Source organism: Vigna angularis, chromosome 6 (genome assembly GCF_016808095.1).
Source record: "Vigna angularis cultivar LongXiaoDou No.4 chromosome 6, ASM1680809v1, whole genome shotgun sequence".
Lineage (NCBI taxonomy): Eukaryota > Viridiplantae > Streptophyta > Magnoliopsida > Fabales > Fabaceae > Vigna > Vigna angularis.
Window position 1 is genome coordinate 3,819,152 of NC_068975.1, and position 15,910 is coordinate 3,835,061.

Below are 15,910 nucleotides of genomic sequence, written 5' to 3' on the forward strand. Positions count from 1 at the left end.
CCAGGCCAAGCCATTAGGTTCAGAACATGAAACTTTGAAATCTCCTCAGTTATGACATCTACTTTGTCCAACAAGTATCCTCTTTTGATGTAGTATATGAATTGGGCTTAAGCAATGGTGAAGCTAGGTACATGAGAGCTAGGGGTCACATTAGAAATGAGAAAGGTGACCCATATTTGTTATAGTTTTCATGTTTTCCCTTTGGAAGTCTTTGAGGTTGTCCAGACCTCCCTAGCTTAGTGTCACTCCTCTTATGAAATCCTTGAACAGTTCCCCTTTCTCATTGGATTTATTTCTTGTGAGCTACAAGAATTGATGGAATGACTTATGAGCTGTGAGGTTCCCACACATACTCATTCCACTCAAACACACCAACCATCAATCAATCTCACTCAATTTTCGCTGCATCCACAGTGTTGATTTCAATCCGCTGCACCAATACTGTTCTCGGTTTTTGAAGCTTTGTCTGCAAGGCCCAAGTCATTCTAAGCATGGCTAAGCTTCCATCAAGTGGTATCTAGAGCCTTGGTTGTCCACGCAAACCAGAGCTAAGCTCCTCTTCCATTTTCTGCTTCCAATGGTGATCTAATTTCTGTTTCAGTTTTCCAAATCAGTGTTCTGTTTTGTTTCCAGAGATGCTGTTTTTCATTTTTGTTTAGCTGTGTATTACTTTTCCAGTAGTTCAATTTGAGTATCCTTTGTGTGTTTATGTTGTCCTTTCATTTTAATCGGTGAAACTTCATTGTTTGAGTCAATTCCAGCCTTATAATTCAAAATTCAGTGCTGTTATAGTCTTGTGCAATTGTTGTATTATATTTTTTTTTTGTTTTGTTTAGTTTCCTGATTCTGCTGGAGTATTTTGTGTTAATTGATTTGCAAGTGCTAAACAAGCTGTATATATACCAAATAAGGCAATGAGGACTTGATCTAGCCTGGGTTATACAAGCTGAAGCATTAAAAGGGCAAATGAGATTTGAATTTGGTGTGAATTCTGTTGTAGAAATTAAATCTGGTCCAACATGTCTAAAACTGTTTCAGCAGTTTTTCTTTGATTCTGGAGCTTGGTACAACATTGTATAATGTTGTTGAATGTGTCTTAAGGTATAGCAAACCAGAATAAGCACTAAAATGCAATATGCATAGTGTGGTTGCTCAAAATCCTTAACCATTCACTATTTCAGCTTGAAATTGTAGCTCTTCACCGTGCTAATCTATTTGAATTGGTGTAATCTGAATTTGGTCATGCTAAGAACATTAAATCTAGCTTAGATCTGTGTTTATACACTTCTTTGAGTCATTGCATTTGCTGTCAAGTCTTTGATTCCATGAAAAGCTAAATTTGGTTGTTTGATTGATGGTTTTGCTGCATAATTGAGCCATAGCATGCGTGAAATTCGGAATCTGCTATTTCTGTGTGTTTGGACAGTTTGAACAAGTCTAAATGGATGATTAAAAGTTGCTAATACTGTTCATTTGGTCAAAATTGAAGTTATATGCAGATTGGATACTTAAACCATTAATTTTGAGTTAAAATTGGAAGTGGACCAGTGAATTTGAGTAGTAAGCATTAATTTAGCTGTTTAAGAGTTTAAACATGTTTAATATCATGAATAAAAGTTGTTTGAACATTCATCCAAGCTGCTAAAACACTGCTACTCATTTTGGGTTCCAAAACCACCATTTTAGTTCATCTTTATTTTTTTTGTGCACATTTTGATTTTTTTTTCCAGCAACTGTTTTGGTAATTCTGGTTTAAATTACATTGTTGGAAGAATTTCTGAACTGTGCTTGTGTTTTTCTTGCTTTCTTCATCCATTCTAGTGCCTTTGATAAGTTCCTTTTGTGTACCTTTCATTGTTGTGCTGTTCCAAATTGTTGTGTGTATTTTGTTTGGCATCCTAAGTGTCAAAACAGCTGCATAGTTTGGTGCAAACAGCAGCATAGTTTGGTGCAGATTTTTAAACTGATTGGTGTGATTTTGCTGAGTTTTGGAGTGTATGTGCAAGCTCTTTGGGGCATCCAGCACTAGAATCCTTCTCCTACTTTGGTAGCTTCCTAGGAAGTGGTTTGAGCATTGAAAGTGGAGCAAGAAGGAAGACTCAATAGCAGCTAAACATCACTGTCCAGCAAGCTGTAAATTCTGTTATAGCAGCAACTTGCATCTCCAATTCAATTAGCTTAATGCAGCAGCAAGAAGACAAAGTTTTCATTAAATTCTTGGCCTCATTCCAAATCAATACCCATTGTCCGAACCCAAGTCTAGTGGTTGTGTTTTGACTCATTAACCACATTTTAGGCTACCTAGACTAGGTAGAATTAGGAATTTTATTATGCTTTAGTTTTTTGATATCTTATCTTTATTTGAGACTAGGAGAAAACCCATTTGATGTTAACACTAGTTTTGACTATTTTGCTGTCAAATTTGGTATCACCATTGATTTTAAGTTTCTCTTATTCCAGTACTGTATTGAGAATTTTATTATCTTTCTTTAATGATGTATGAACCCCTAATTACCCCATTCCATGCATTTTACATGTTGAAAAACATTCTAAGATAGAGAGAAGAGGACCTAAATTAATTTAGGTCATTCTTTAGGAAGCCATTTGATAGGGTACGTGTCATAATTAGAGACGTATATTAAGCATTGGCTAATTGTTTTGTAATCGATTTATGTACAGAACATGGATCGTTCCCCATCAAATCGTGCATGGATGTACGATAGGTGTCATAGAGGAAGAGGTGCTTTGAAAGAGTCTTTTGTATTAGGTGTTGAAGAGTTTATAACTAAAGCTTGTGAACAAGAACGTTATCGTAGAGATGGGGGTGTTCGATGTCCATGTTTAAAGTGCGATTGTACAAAGATTCTGCACGAAAGAGTTGTCAAAGTTCACCTTTACAAGAACGGTTTCAAGCCTAATTATTTCATTTGGGAGGATCATGGGGAAATAATACCAGAAGATGATGTACAGAATCATCAAAGTTGGAGGGCTGTAGAGACGGAAGGTGGTCAAATTAACCAATTTCAAACAATGGAAGACATGGTGCATGATGCTCTTGGGCAAAATGAGTCGTGGCAAGCATCCACTTCTAATAACATTGAAGAGGCTCCGAATGAAGAAACACAAAGGTTTTTTAATTTTTTGTTGGATGCAAACCAACCGTTGTATGGAGGAGCATCAGACTCGAAATTATCAATGTGTGTCAGACTATTAGCTTGCAAGTCAAATTGGAATATTCCTAACCAATGCATAGATTTTATTGCAAAAATGGTTATGGATGCAACACCCATCAAATCAGGTTTGCCTAAAACATACTACGAAGCAAAAAAGTGTGTATCAAAGTTGGGATTACAATCGCAAAGGATTGATTGTTGCGTGGATGGTTGCATGCTCTTCTATGATAATGAATATGGTAAAAATGATGGCGCGTTGCTTGAATGCAAATTTTGTGGAAAGCCAAGATATCAACCACGTAATATGGGAGCAACTACTACAAAGCAAGTTCCTATGAAATCAATGTTCTATTTGCCATTAATTCCTAGACTACAAAGAATGTATGCCTCAACACAAACTGTAGGAGAAATGACTTGGCACTATCAGAACATGTCGACGAATGGTGTATTGCGTCATCCATGCGATGGAGAGGCTTGGAAGCACTTTGATAGAGTATATCCTGACTTTGGTACCGAGCCACGCAATGTACGACTCGGTTTATGCTCTGACGGTTTTAACCCATATGTACAGGCATCAAATATACCATATTCATGTTGGCCAGTTATTGTCACTCCTTATAATCTTCCTCCAGAAATGTGCATGTCTAAACCTTACATGTTCTTAACATGTCTCATTCCTGGGCCATTCAATCCAAAGGTTGGCATAGATGTGTACTTAGAGCCCTTGATAGACGAATTGAAGAAGCTGTGGATGGGTGTGATAACATATGATATTTCAAGGAAACAAAACTTTATTTTGAGGGCCATGCTCATGTGGACAATTAATGATTTTCCTGCTTATGGTATGTTGTCCGGCTAGAGCACTCATGGTAAATTGGCATGCCCACATTGCATGGAGCATACAAAGGCTTTTAGATTATATCATTGGGCAAAAAATTCGTGGTTTGACTCCCATCGGAGGTTTTTACCGAATGACCATGCCTTTAGGAGGAATAGGAATGCTTTCAAGAAGGGGGAAGTGGAGATGGATGACGCACCACCATATCTTACGGGAGCAGAAATTTGGAATAGAATCAATGGTTATCCTAAAATAACTGAAAATGGTGCACCAAGAATTGATGGATACGGTGAGTGGCATAATTGGACAAAAAAAAGCATCTTTTGGGATCTACCCTATTGGAAGGATAATTTGTTAAGGCATAATCTTGATTTCATGCACATTGAAAAAAATTCTTTGACAACATCTTTAATACTGTGATGAATGTTGTGGGGAAGACAAAAGACAATGAGAAGGCAAGAATGGATATAGCTTTGTACTGTAGACGAAAAGATTTGGAGCTAAAAAGGCATACCAATGGAAACATGTATAAGCCAAAAGCAAATTATACACTTTCAGCAGATCAAACAAAAGAAGTCTGTCATTGGGTAAAAGCTCTTAGGATGCCGGATGAATATTCTTCTAATTTGTCAAGGTGTGTTGATGTGAATAGGGGAAAACTCATTGGGATGAAAAGCCATGACTGCCATGTGTTTATGGAATGCTTACTTCCTATTGCGTTTAGTTCTTTACCGTCTCATGTTCTCAATCCCATTACAGAGATAAGTCATTTCTTTAGAGATTTGTGTTGTACTACATTGAACAAGGATGACCTAGCGAAGATGGAAGAAAACATTCCTCTCATTCTGTGCAAGATGAAGAGAATATTTCCTCCTTCATTCTTTGATTCTATGGAACATCTCCCTATCCATCTTCCATATGAGGCACGACTTGGTGGACCAGTCCACTATAGGTGGATGTACCCATTTGAAAGGTGACAATATGACATCTTATCGTTCAATTTACTAGGCATAATTCAAAAATCCTAACATATCAGTTTCAAATTTGTAGGTTCATGGGATATGCAAAACGTTCAGTAAAGAATAAAGCTAGGGTTGAAGGATCTATTTGCGCATCATACTTGCACAGAGAAACAACTCATTTTTGTTCCCACTATTTCAAACACTTCATGTTAACACCACAAAGCAGTAGAAATGAAGTAGACATTCAAATAGAAAGCCTAACGACAACATTATCAGTGTTTGACCAACCTAGTCGTCATTCTGGGAGGGAATCAACACATTGGCTAAGTGATGAAGAATTGAGATCAGCTCATGTTCATGTATTGATCAATTGCAATGAAGTTGAACCTTACCTTCAGTAAGCCTCCAAAATCAATTATATTACCCATCGGAGGTTTTTTCATTTGATTACATGCATTGTCTTTGATCTAATCTCGTCATACATGTCAACAGGTCATTCTTACATACCTATCAACTATCTGAGTCAAACAGTTCGACATACATACATGCTAATTTCCCATTGTGGTTCAGGCAAAAAGTACGTCTTCCTATCATTCTAACACATTCATTTCTTCCTTAATTCTTTAATCATTACATTGTTCAATAGGTTGATATCCTGAATGGTTGTAGGTTCATAACGATCCTTTAAGTGTGAGGAACCAACATCTTAGAGATTTATCACTTGGTCCTTTAAGGTGTGTAAAGGAATGGCATACATTCTTTGCTAATGGATACAAATTTCATACCCATGCATGGAGTCAGGGCAAGAAGACAATAAATAGTGGGGTTCATGTTAAAGGGCTAACAGAAGGAGGTCAAGATGATTTCTATGGTGTCATTAAACACATTTATGAGTTGGAATACAATTCAACAACCACAGAAAAGAAAATTGTATTATTTTATTGTGATTGGTTTGATCCATCGAGAGTAGGTACAAGAGTGGATTCAAAGTATGGCATTGTGGATATTCGAATGGATAAAAGATATGTGTTGTTTGATCCTTTTATAATTGCACATAATGTACAACAAGTGTATTATGTACCATATCCTACATCACGCACGGACAAACGAGGTTGGTGTGTTGCGATAAAAACGAAGCCTAGAGGTCGCATTGATTCGAATGATGTAGAAGTCGATGTGCCATACCAAGTGGAGGAAATGTCACATGTTAATGACGTCATTGATGTTGAAGAAGTAGTCCGATTACAAGATGTAGACGCTGGTCTTGAAGAAGTGAACCCTAACAATATTTCATAATTTCAAGGGCAGATAGATGAAGAAACAACGGAATCAGAAGAATGCAATGCAGAGGAACAGGGTGAAGATGACAATGAAGATGAATTTCATAGTTCTAGCACTGAATAGAGTTAGGGTGTGTTCCTCCTTATTTTTGTTGCATTTATAATGTTGTCCACAATCTTAAGTTCTTATGAATGTAAGTCTTAACATTAAACATTTACTAATAGAGTTTTATTGCAAATACCTCAGTTTTATTACAAAAACCTCAGTCTTAACATTAAACGAAATTGGTATAGTGAAAATGAAATTACAGCAACATGAAACAATAAAAACAATTCTGGAACAGAAAACAGAAAATACAGAATTTTGAGCGTTTGATAGAGGGAAAAGAGAAAAGAAATAAATTCGGGGACCACTATATTATTTGTTGCATACATCTATTCACCCCCTCTATCTCTTCCTATTTTCTATCAAAATATAGAACTTTCAAAAGGTTATGTCTCTATTTCTCTCCCATTTCTACTCTATCAAATCACTGAACATTCAATTTTATCTTTTACTTATTTCTCTCTTTTTCAACTTGTTTCTGTCCTATTTCCATTCGCTCTATTTCTCTTTTCAGAAACCAAACACAATATAAACAATTAAAGTTAGTCGAGTATCACCTTCTATAGTGTTCTTAAGAAGTTATAATCTCTGAAATGTCTATGAATCCAACATATTTTAGTACTTTTGGGTTTCCTTTTTGGGGCTGTGGTTGATTTTCATTCAGTGCCTCCTTGTAAATCATGTTTTATGGTATTTTCGGAGAACAGGAGGGTGGGGATGAGGAACCTTCCAGTGAAATGATAAATAAAATGAAAAAGAACATTAAATTTCGAGTGCCATCAAATTACTTTATGTTCATCATGAATAGTCTCCCGTTATAATGCTGAGCTGAAAACCAAAGTAGAGCCTAACTGACAATGCCCTTCTGCAATAATTTTACGTCATTGTTGATCTGTTATGAATTGATTATGATGTCGCTGAGGATCCTAGCATCAACCTAAACAGTGAAGTAATCATCATATGTTGTCATAGTACCTGTTTGGATACAAACCAGCGTTGTATGCAATAGACTCTTACTCTCCTGTTCAGTCCTAGAGTTAAGAACCAAACACTAGTAGGTTTGAGTGCTGCAGTAGAGCAGTAAACTACAGTTCTCTTGAGTAAAATACTCAAAGTAAAAGGAACAAACAAGTGGTAGCTGCTGCCTCTTGGCTGTGTGCTTCCTTCCCAAACATAACATCAGTTTGCTTGCTTCTTCCAGCTCTCTGAATGTGGTATTTTTGTACTTAGGATCATCTCTAAATTTTCTTCTGTCAAGCCTCTCACCCCTGCACCATTTCTTCTTTCATTCTCCACCCATGTTCTCTGCACTCTTACGTTTTTCTCTCTTCTTCTGGCCGTGTGTTGTCTCCTTATTGTCCTCTGCATCCTCTCCCAAGAAAAACATTCTCTCCTTCTCCCTAGAATCCATGGACCGAGAGATGTTCTTCAGCAAGCATGCAACCCCCCTTCCAATCAACAAATGGCAGCTGGACTTCCAAATTCTTCTTGGACCAAACCAATGCTTCTTGTGTTTGCTGCTGGCCGTGTGATGTTGTGCTTCTCCAAATTCTGAAATTGCTCTCTCTCTTCCTAAAATTTTCCAGCCAAGAGTAAGTGTGCCCCCTTTTTTTTACCTTTTGTTGACATGCCAATGTTGCAAACCGTGTGGAATGTGGCCAGCTGGAAACTCCTTAATTTTGTTGAGCTTTGCCAAGTCATCCTTTCAACAAAAATCCGTGAGAAGCTCTTGTAATGGTGGCCCCCTTTTTCTACTTTGTTGTCTCCCATTAAGAGAAACAAACCTCCCATTTTGTGTGAAATTTCCGTGAGTGTTGGTTGTTCACGTGGCCCCCTCTTTCATTTTTTTCATTTCAATTCTATGTGCTTTGGTGTTTGCCAAGAAAACCAAGAGTTGCCTTCCAGTGTGGTCCTAGGCCGTGTGGTGTATGTTGGCAATTTAACAGTTCCATTTTCTAATTACCATTCTTGATCATTTTTCTTTTAATAACAACTTTATAATATCATGTTAGTAGTTAGAATTCTTTTTTATTTGTCTTAGATCCTTCACGTGGAGAAGTCAACTCAGTTTCCAACTAATCCAAATTAAAGCCAGTGGACTCACAAGCTATACTACCACTTACTCTCTTTACAGCACTTAGTCACCCCCAAAAGTTCATTTAAGAAAAACAATCTTGTTATCTTACCACTTGGATTAAGTTATATACTTCTCCATTTTCTTTGAGAAATAAATTTAACTATCATGGCAGCAAAAATAATCAATTGGGTAACCTCAAAGGTAATAAAAGCCCAAGACTTGAGTTTCAGTGTTTAGCATTTGAGTTAATCCAAAGTATTAGTTTCCTGTCAATTGCCAAAGATGTCTATTAGTTACTTGTCAATCTAAACTTAGAGATTCTAAGTTGAATTTCAATTTGGTGGTTGAGAATATTAATCGTACATAAATAAATCTCACATAACTAATTCCAAATCTTGCTGAAACTTTCTTGGCAAATACTTTACCTGCGAAAACTACTGTCAAAAACTATTCACGTGATTCCATATGTTCTACCAAGTTCCACACATCACAATCACAATATTATATTATGTTGCTGAAAAATTCTTGCCAAATACCTTTATCACAATCACAATATTATATTATCTCACAAGTTGGTTACAGAATAGATTTTTATTGCATTTATCTTTGATTGTACTATTTCTAAATTTTCTTTTCTTCTATTGTATAAAAATATATATTATGTTCAAGAATATGGCATCAGGTCCTTCTGGCCCTCCTATTCCACCTTCAGGAAATTCTGATAAGGGCAAGGGGAAGAAATCTTACGTAGTGAAGTTGATGACACGTTTCAATAATGAAATTTGTTCAACCAGTCAACCAACTACACCTACCTCTACCTCTACTGGTAGATCTGTTCCACCTCTATTAGTTGTTCCTGCCTTCATTCCCACTCCACATCAAGTTCCTACATCTTCACCTACCTCTATTGGTACATCTCTTCCACCTCCAATACAAGTGCCTGGCTTGACACCCACTCCATACCAAGTGCCTCCTTATCTTCAAGCTTCACTCTCTCCCAATGTTGGTTCTAACCCATCAACTCCCAGAAATATTGCAGCATCACCTGGTATAGAGGATGCAGATCCACATTCTAGTTCAGCCGCCAATAACATGGAAGAATGTTCCAATAGTCGTCCAATGATTACACCCGTTGGAGGAGGGTAAGAAAAAAAATAACTCAATTAATATATACACAATTCATTGTTGTATTATTGTAATGTTTGAGTTTAATTTTGTTTTAGGTTTTATCCTACAAAAACTGCATCCAAGGCAATCACAGCAACCATCAAGGAACAGTTGGATGAGCCATGGCTAACATGGGGTGCAATCCCTAAGTCAACCAGAGATGTCTTCTTCGAACGTTTTAAGGTAAACACTTTTCATTCCTAATCCTGTTGTTACAAGTCAATAGTTGGTGTCCTGCATTTAATTTATACTTTGAACTTCTTTACTTATTCAAACCTATTATTTCTAATATAACAACAGAGAAAGGTTTCATGGAAGCCTGAAGATGAGGAAAAGGTAAAAAAAAATTATCACACCAAGGCATCTCATAGACTCTCAGAGATGTATAAAAAAGCTAGAACTCTAGGAAAAAGACCTGATTGGCTGGGGGACGATACTTGGAATGCTCTTTTGGAAAAGTGGAACATGCCACTTTATAGACAAAAGTGTGAAACGACAAAGAAGAACCGGACATCTGAAAAGGGTGGATGTTTGCACACTGGAGGATCTATAAGCGTGCATGAGCATGCTATTCGTTTGGTATATAACTTGTACATTTTTTTTCTTATATTTGTAATCATAAACTTTACAAATATTTATTAACAACTCCTTTTGTTTGCAGTCACAAGAGCTTGGTCGGTCTGTGCATGTTGATGAAATATTTCAGCAGACACATATTCGTCAATCAACGGGAGAATTTGTGGACGAAAGATCTAGGCGGACCCATGTAAGTTTGTACTAACTCTATCACATTATAAATTTTCGTTTTTTAAACCTCATGTGCAATGATAATATTTATTCATTTAACAGGAACAATTTGTTGCAAAATTTTCTCAAATTAGATCTGAGACTGCATCTGTTGGTGTCTCAACATCTTCTCCTCTAGACCCTGCGGAGGAGGAAAGATTGAGAAACCGATGTTGGTTAGAGGCTGCTGGTGGAAAATACAAGGGACGCGTATACGGCATTGGAAATGTCACTTCCCAAGATGACTGTGTTGATAGTTACATCCAACAGACACAGGCATCTTCTACTACTCAACCTCAAAATTCAGAAGAAATTGTTAACCTGAAATCGCAGTTAGAACAATATGGTCAACAACTTCAAAAGTTTGAAGGCTTTATTGGTGTCCTCCTGCCATTCCTTCCGCCTTCAGCCGCCGCGGCTGCACAACAATTTTTAAACCTTCAAAATCCTCAAGTTCAAAATGATGTACCCAATACAGTCCAACCAGAACAGCAACCTCCAAAACAGCAACCACCACAACAGCAACCACCACATGAACAACCAGAAGATGGAAATGATGATTACATGCATTATTAGGAATTTTATAGAACTTATTTCCATTACTGTTGAACTTATTTAGAACCACAACTACAATCTGTTTATGAACTTACCAAATGTTGCAGTTATATTTACATTATACAATATTTATGTATTCATATACAATGTTTTCTTTGTGGATTAAGTGTATCTGAAAACCTTATTAAATTTATATGTCAATGTGCAATGTATAATGTCCAGGTTTGCTTGTAACAATGCTGAATGTTCACTATAATGTCCAGGTCTGCTTGTATATTGTGCATGGAGAACTGTTATATACAGAGAATTTATTTAGCTCTTGTTAAACCATTATATACGGATAAATCCCTATATAATTTCCGTATATAAGTGATATACGGATAAATCCGTATATAAGGTATATACGGATTTATCCGTATATAACTTATATACGGAAATATCCGTATATAACTTATATACGGAAATTATATACGGATTTATCCGTATATAAGTTATATACGAAAAAATCCGTATATAATTTCCGTATATAAGTGATATACGGATATTTCCGTATATAAATTATATACGGATAAATCCGTACATAATTTTCGTATATAAGTTATATACGGATAAATCCGTATGTAAACTTAGCTACGATGGTATTATATACGGATTTTTGTCTGTATGTAATCCGTATATAAACACAGAATATATACGGATTTTGGGTCTTATATACGGATTTTTGCTGTATGTAATACACTTTTTTCTTGTAGTGAAAGTGAATGTTCATGTAATTGTATTGAAACAGTGCACAAGACATCTATTTATAGGATTTCCAAATCCTGACGCAATTTAGTCAATTACGCAAATAATATAATCTGTTAAACTTTTCCTTCTGCTTTAATAGTTTTACATTTGTATCAGATTTAACATATTAAACAGCACACACAATCGATTATGTAAATCATACAAGCCAACAACCAATTAATATGACCGTTATAGACAGTTATGACTTTAAATGAAAATGATTTTCACAAGATAAACAATTTAACCGATTAGGAAACTTATGTAATTGGTTAAGTTTCATACTAAAGCAAAATATCAAATCATTTTCAATTCCAATCTAGTAGATTGATAAGTCAAGTGAAGATTGATAAGTCAAGTGAAGAAACAACAAAAGTAAATTAGAAAAGAATGAGGAATAAGACAAGGATGAGGACACCACAATCTAGTAGATTGATAGGTCAAGTGAAGATTCACCACAAAGATGTTCATCTTTGATAAAAATTAGAGTTTTAATTGAAGAACAAAGATAATCCTATCTTAAACAATGCAAATGCATATATTTGCTAAATTATTCTTCAATTAGGCTAATGATGTTCATGTTCTTTAAGTTTCATTCTCCATGGAACATTATAAGATTCAAGGAGACATGTTTTATTCTTTAACCTTATCATAGATCCTTTGAATTGTAAATGTTATTCCTCAAGTTCTTCTCGTATATGTTTAGTGAAGGTGTGAGGAAACACTAGAAGGGGAGTTGAATAATGTTTCCACATCTTTTCGCAATCTGCAAGTTAATCATGATGTACGTAACATTTTTTGTGAGTTGTTAGCCCTTGGTTGGTAAACGTTATCCTGAATAATCATTTACATGGCCAACTCAACATGTCCAACGTTCATAAGTATAGTTAGTAACTTTAAACAGAGCAAGGAGTATGATGAGAGAGGGAGCTTTGAATCTATAATTACACTACATCATTTATCAATAGATTAAAACACACAAATGTTTTATACTGGTTCACCTGTTAAGGCTACGTCCAGTTCTCCCCTAAGTTAACTTAGAGGGTTCCATTAGATATTCAATGAAGTACTTTTGAGTTTAACTCACTCTTGATTGAATAGTATTATTCACCACTCCTGGTAACTCTAGACGCTCCCAATTCATTTGAGAAACATCATCTAGTTTAGCTTCCCCCACGTCTGGTTGCGTAGTATTATTCACCACTCCTGGTATCCCTAGACGCTCCTAGGCATCTGAGAAACATCGTCTAGTTTAGTTTCATCCTCTTTTGGTTGAGTAGTATTATTCACCACTCCTGGTATCCCTTATCAGCGAATAACCTCCTGTTACCCTAGATCAATTGAGTATTCACACCACTCTTGGTACTCAGCTACCATGCCGAGATTTCCTTGAGTATTTGCACCACTTCTGGTACTCAGTAACCCTGCCGAGATTTCCTTTGAGTGTTCGCACCACTCCTAGTATCCCTAGGTAACCTGATATCTAGAATACCTCCTAGTTGAGTTTCACCCCTCTTGGTAGTGCAATATTCTTCATCACCCTTGGTATCCCTGATTAGCGAATAACCTTCAATTATTCTAGATCAGTTGAGTATTTGCACCACTCCTAGTACTTAGCTACCCTGCCGAGATTTCCTTAACCATACAAAGTTAAGTTGTAAGTGTTTTGATTCTCTCCAGAATTATAATCATAGATTGGTTACAAGTCGTTCAAACTATAACTCTCACAAAGAGGATATGTTACAATACAAAACAGTTTAAACACTTTCAGGTATTTCTATCATCTCCTTTTTTTCTCTCCTTACATGAGTAAGCATTTAATACAATGAAGTATTAGAGGGATGATTTACTTCACTCTTTCTCTCTTGTTACAAGTAGAAGGAAAATATTACAATGAATCTTGAGAGATTTTCTTTTGTATTTCACTTTTTGACTTTCCTCTCTTTCTTCAAGTGGATGTTCTGATGAGGCTTGAGAGTATTCTTCTTCTTTTCTTGAGCTCTTCTTTCTTTCCCTTTTCTTGATAGGTGGAATTTAGCATTGATAGCTCAAAGATATTTCTTTGCTCAATGGATGATGAAATATCTTTATATCTTCATTTTTTTGTCCTCTTCATCATCATCTTCTTCTTTCTTCTTGTCTTCTATTTATACACCTTGATGATAGAGTCGTTGTGACGATGCTTGTCTTGAGATTTGATAATATGATCGTTTTGATGACCTTGTCTTGATTTGTTTTCTTCTGGCTATTGGTGTAGATGTCAGTCGTAGGATGATGTTCTTTGTCAGAGTAGACTTTCTTTCAAAGATTTTATCAAAGATAGTTTTGACTTATCTTCTGGCTATTAGATATCATTTTTGTTGTTTTTGAACGTTGAGCATTTATTGTCATTTAATGCTTGCTCAGAACAACAAAGTGCTTTTTGATTTCCTACCGTTAGGTAGCTTTAAGATCTTTTCTAAAGATACCAAGTATTGTATGGAAACTTCATCGTTGGATGAAGTATTGTTTTACGCTTATGGTATCGTTTAGTCAAGCAAACGCTTCTTTTGGTTTTATCTCCTTTTAGACAGATAGTTTTAGTTTGTTAAAGCTTTCTTTTTATATCTTCATAATTAAAGTCTTTAAAGTGTTTTGTCAAGAGACATTTTCTCGACCGTTTTGCTTCCGAGAGTTATGTTACCTTTTTCAGGTATGATGAGCATTAAGCGTTTTACTTCAACTCTCTTAAACGTTTTAGGCACAATAGCGTTTAGCCATGTGTCTTGGTGTTTTAGCCTAGATGTTTTTCTGATACTAAAATCCTAAGTGTTTTCCTAAGATTTTCTATGTTATGGATTCTAGTTCTAAGTCTTTGTCTATGTTTAGAGATTCTGGTTCTAGGTCTTGTGTTTTCTTGTTTCTCTTTTCTCCTAAGTTTATTATCATAGTTTGATCTTTCTGTGGATTTCTACAATGGACTCTTTCCTATACGGTCATCCTCATATTTTCTCTTTAGGGTTTTTCCTTTTGTGTTTTAAGCATTTTAGCTTTTGTTCTTTATTTCGTGATTTTCATTTGACCTTTCTAGTTTTACATTTTTCTAGCCTAGTGTTTTCCTATCTTAAGTTGGGTTGTTCTGACCTTGTATTTTTCTTTGGTATTTTCCTAACTCAAGGTTGGTTTTCTAGTCTAGAATATTCTACCTTAGTGTTTCATGTTTGTTTCTTATCCTAAGGTTAGTCTCTTAAGGTCTTTTATCCTAGTGTTTGATGCTCTACCTTAGTATTTGATGTTTGTTTTCTATCTTGAGGTTGATCTCCTAATTTAGAGTTTTCTATCTTAGTGTTTGGTGTTTCTGAGCTGGCTGGTTTACTAAGTGTTTTTCTAGCTTAGAATTAGTTTTTCATACACAAAGACTTCTTTGTTTCATGTTACTTAGTTAAACTTCAAAACCAAAGTCAAGGTTTCTACTAGATGACCTTATTTTGTAATGAGATTGTCATATCCTAACATTTAGGAGATAATCCTCTATCATACCCTCATTCTTGAAGAGAATTTATCCTCAAATTTGTACCACTTGAAGATTCCTTATCATAAGTAGGACCAAATCCAAGGTCGAGACAAGTTGGCTTGAAACTAGAGTCAAGATAAGTTAGCATGGACCCAGGATCGAGCATAGGCATCCCAGGCTCAGGGTCAAGACGAGTCGATTTGGGTCGAAGGTCAAGACGAATCGATTTAGACCAAAGCTTAAAATGAGTAGGCCTAGGCCAAAGGTCGAGACGAGTCAGCCTAGGTTGAAGGTCAAGACGAGTCGGCTTAAACTGAAGGTCAAGATGAGTTGGCCTAGGTTGAAGGTCGAGACGAGTTAACTGGGACAAAGGTCGAGACGAGTTGATTGGGCCAAAGGTTGAGAGGAGTCGATCTAATAGCCCATAACCTTTACCAATGATGGAGGCATATGCTTAGGGAAAATAAACATGTTAGAATAAATTCATGTCTTAGAAGAAATTGCCACACTTCTTTGTTTTATTTTATTTACTTTTTCTTGCCTTAGAATAAATTATAGACTCATTATTACTCTCTTATTTTTGTAAGATTGCTCTTAGAGACACTTAGATTGATAAGGGGTACACCTTTTTGGAAGAATGAAACTTAGAATGAAGGTCAAACACCTTAGGGATGACCTAGGAGTTAAGAG

General features: G+C 36.0%; 3 protein-coding genes across 3 annotated transcripts; all 3 read left to right on the forward strand.

Moving 5' to 3' along the window:
• The first annotated feature begins 2,682 nt into the window (after positions 1-2,682).
• On the forward strand, positions 2,683-4,032 carry LOC108341255 (uncharacterized). Its single transcript, XM_017578950.2, has one exon. It carries the CDS (start codon positions 2,683-2,685, stop codon positions 4,030-4,032), a length of 1,350 nt encoding a protein of 449 aa, XP_017434439.2.
• A 622-nt stretch (positions 4,033-4,654) lies between these two features.
• Positions 4,655-6,269, forward strand: LOC128197471 (uncharacterized). Its single transcript, XM_052879516.1, has 3 exons — positions 4,655-5,370; positions 5,466-5,550; positions 5,643-6,269. The coding sequence occupies exons 1-3, from the start codon at positions 5,066-5,068 to the stop codon at positions 6,267-6,269; spliced, it is 1,017 nt and encodes a 338-aa protein (XP_052735476.1). The 5' UTR covers positions 4,655-5,065.
• A 2,799-nt stretch (positions 6,270-9,068) lies between these two features.
• On the forward strand, positions 9,069-11,271 carry LOC108348008 (uncharacterized). Its single transcript, XM_052878699.1, has 5 exons — positions 9,069-9,578; positions 9,660-9,786; positions 9,904-10,182; positions 10,265-10,369; positions 10,453-11,271. Exons 1-5 carry the CDS (start codon positions 9,097-9,099, stop codon positions 10,963-10,965), a joined length of 1,506 nt encoding a protein of 501 aa, XP_052734659.1. The 5' UTR covers positions 9,069-9,096; the 3' UTR covers positions 10,966-11,271.
• The last annotated feature ends 4,639 nt before the right edge of the window (positions 11,272-15,910 follow it).

Excerpts from the sequence above, each read along its gene's own strand:
- LOC108341255 (XM_017578950.2), top strand. The coding sequence starts at position 2,683 with ATGGATCGTTCCCCATCAAATCGTGCATGGATGTACGATAGGTGTCAT.
- LOC108348008 (XM_052878699.1), top strand. The coding sequence starts at position 9,097 with ATGTTCAAGAATATGGCATCAGGTCCTTCTGGCCCTCCTATTCCACCT. Across the intron at positions 9,579-9,659 it reads ATTACACCCGTTGGAGGAGG|GTTTTATCCTACAAAAACTG; the intron begins GTAAGAAAAAAA and ends ATTTTGTTTTAG. Across the intron at positions 10,370-10,452 it reads AAAGATCTAGGCGGACCCAT|GAACAATTTGTTGCAAAATT; the intron begins GTAAGTTTGTAC and ends TTCATTTAACAG.
- LOC128197471 (XM_052879516.1), top strand. The coding sequence starts at position 5,066 with ATGGGATATGCAAAACGTTCAGTAAAGAATAAAGCTAGGGTTGAAGGA. Across the intron at positions 5,371-5,465 it reads GAAGTTGAACCTTACCTTCA|GTCATTCTTACATACCTATC; the intron begins GTAAGCCTCCAA and ends ACATGTCAACAG. Across the intron at positions 5,551-5,642 it reads CATTGTGGTTCAGGCAAAAA|GTTCATAACGATCCTTTAAG; the intron begins GTACGTCTTCCT and ends GAATGGTTGTAG.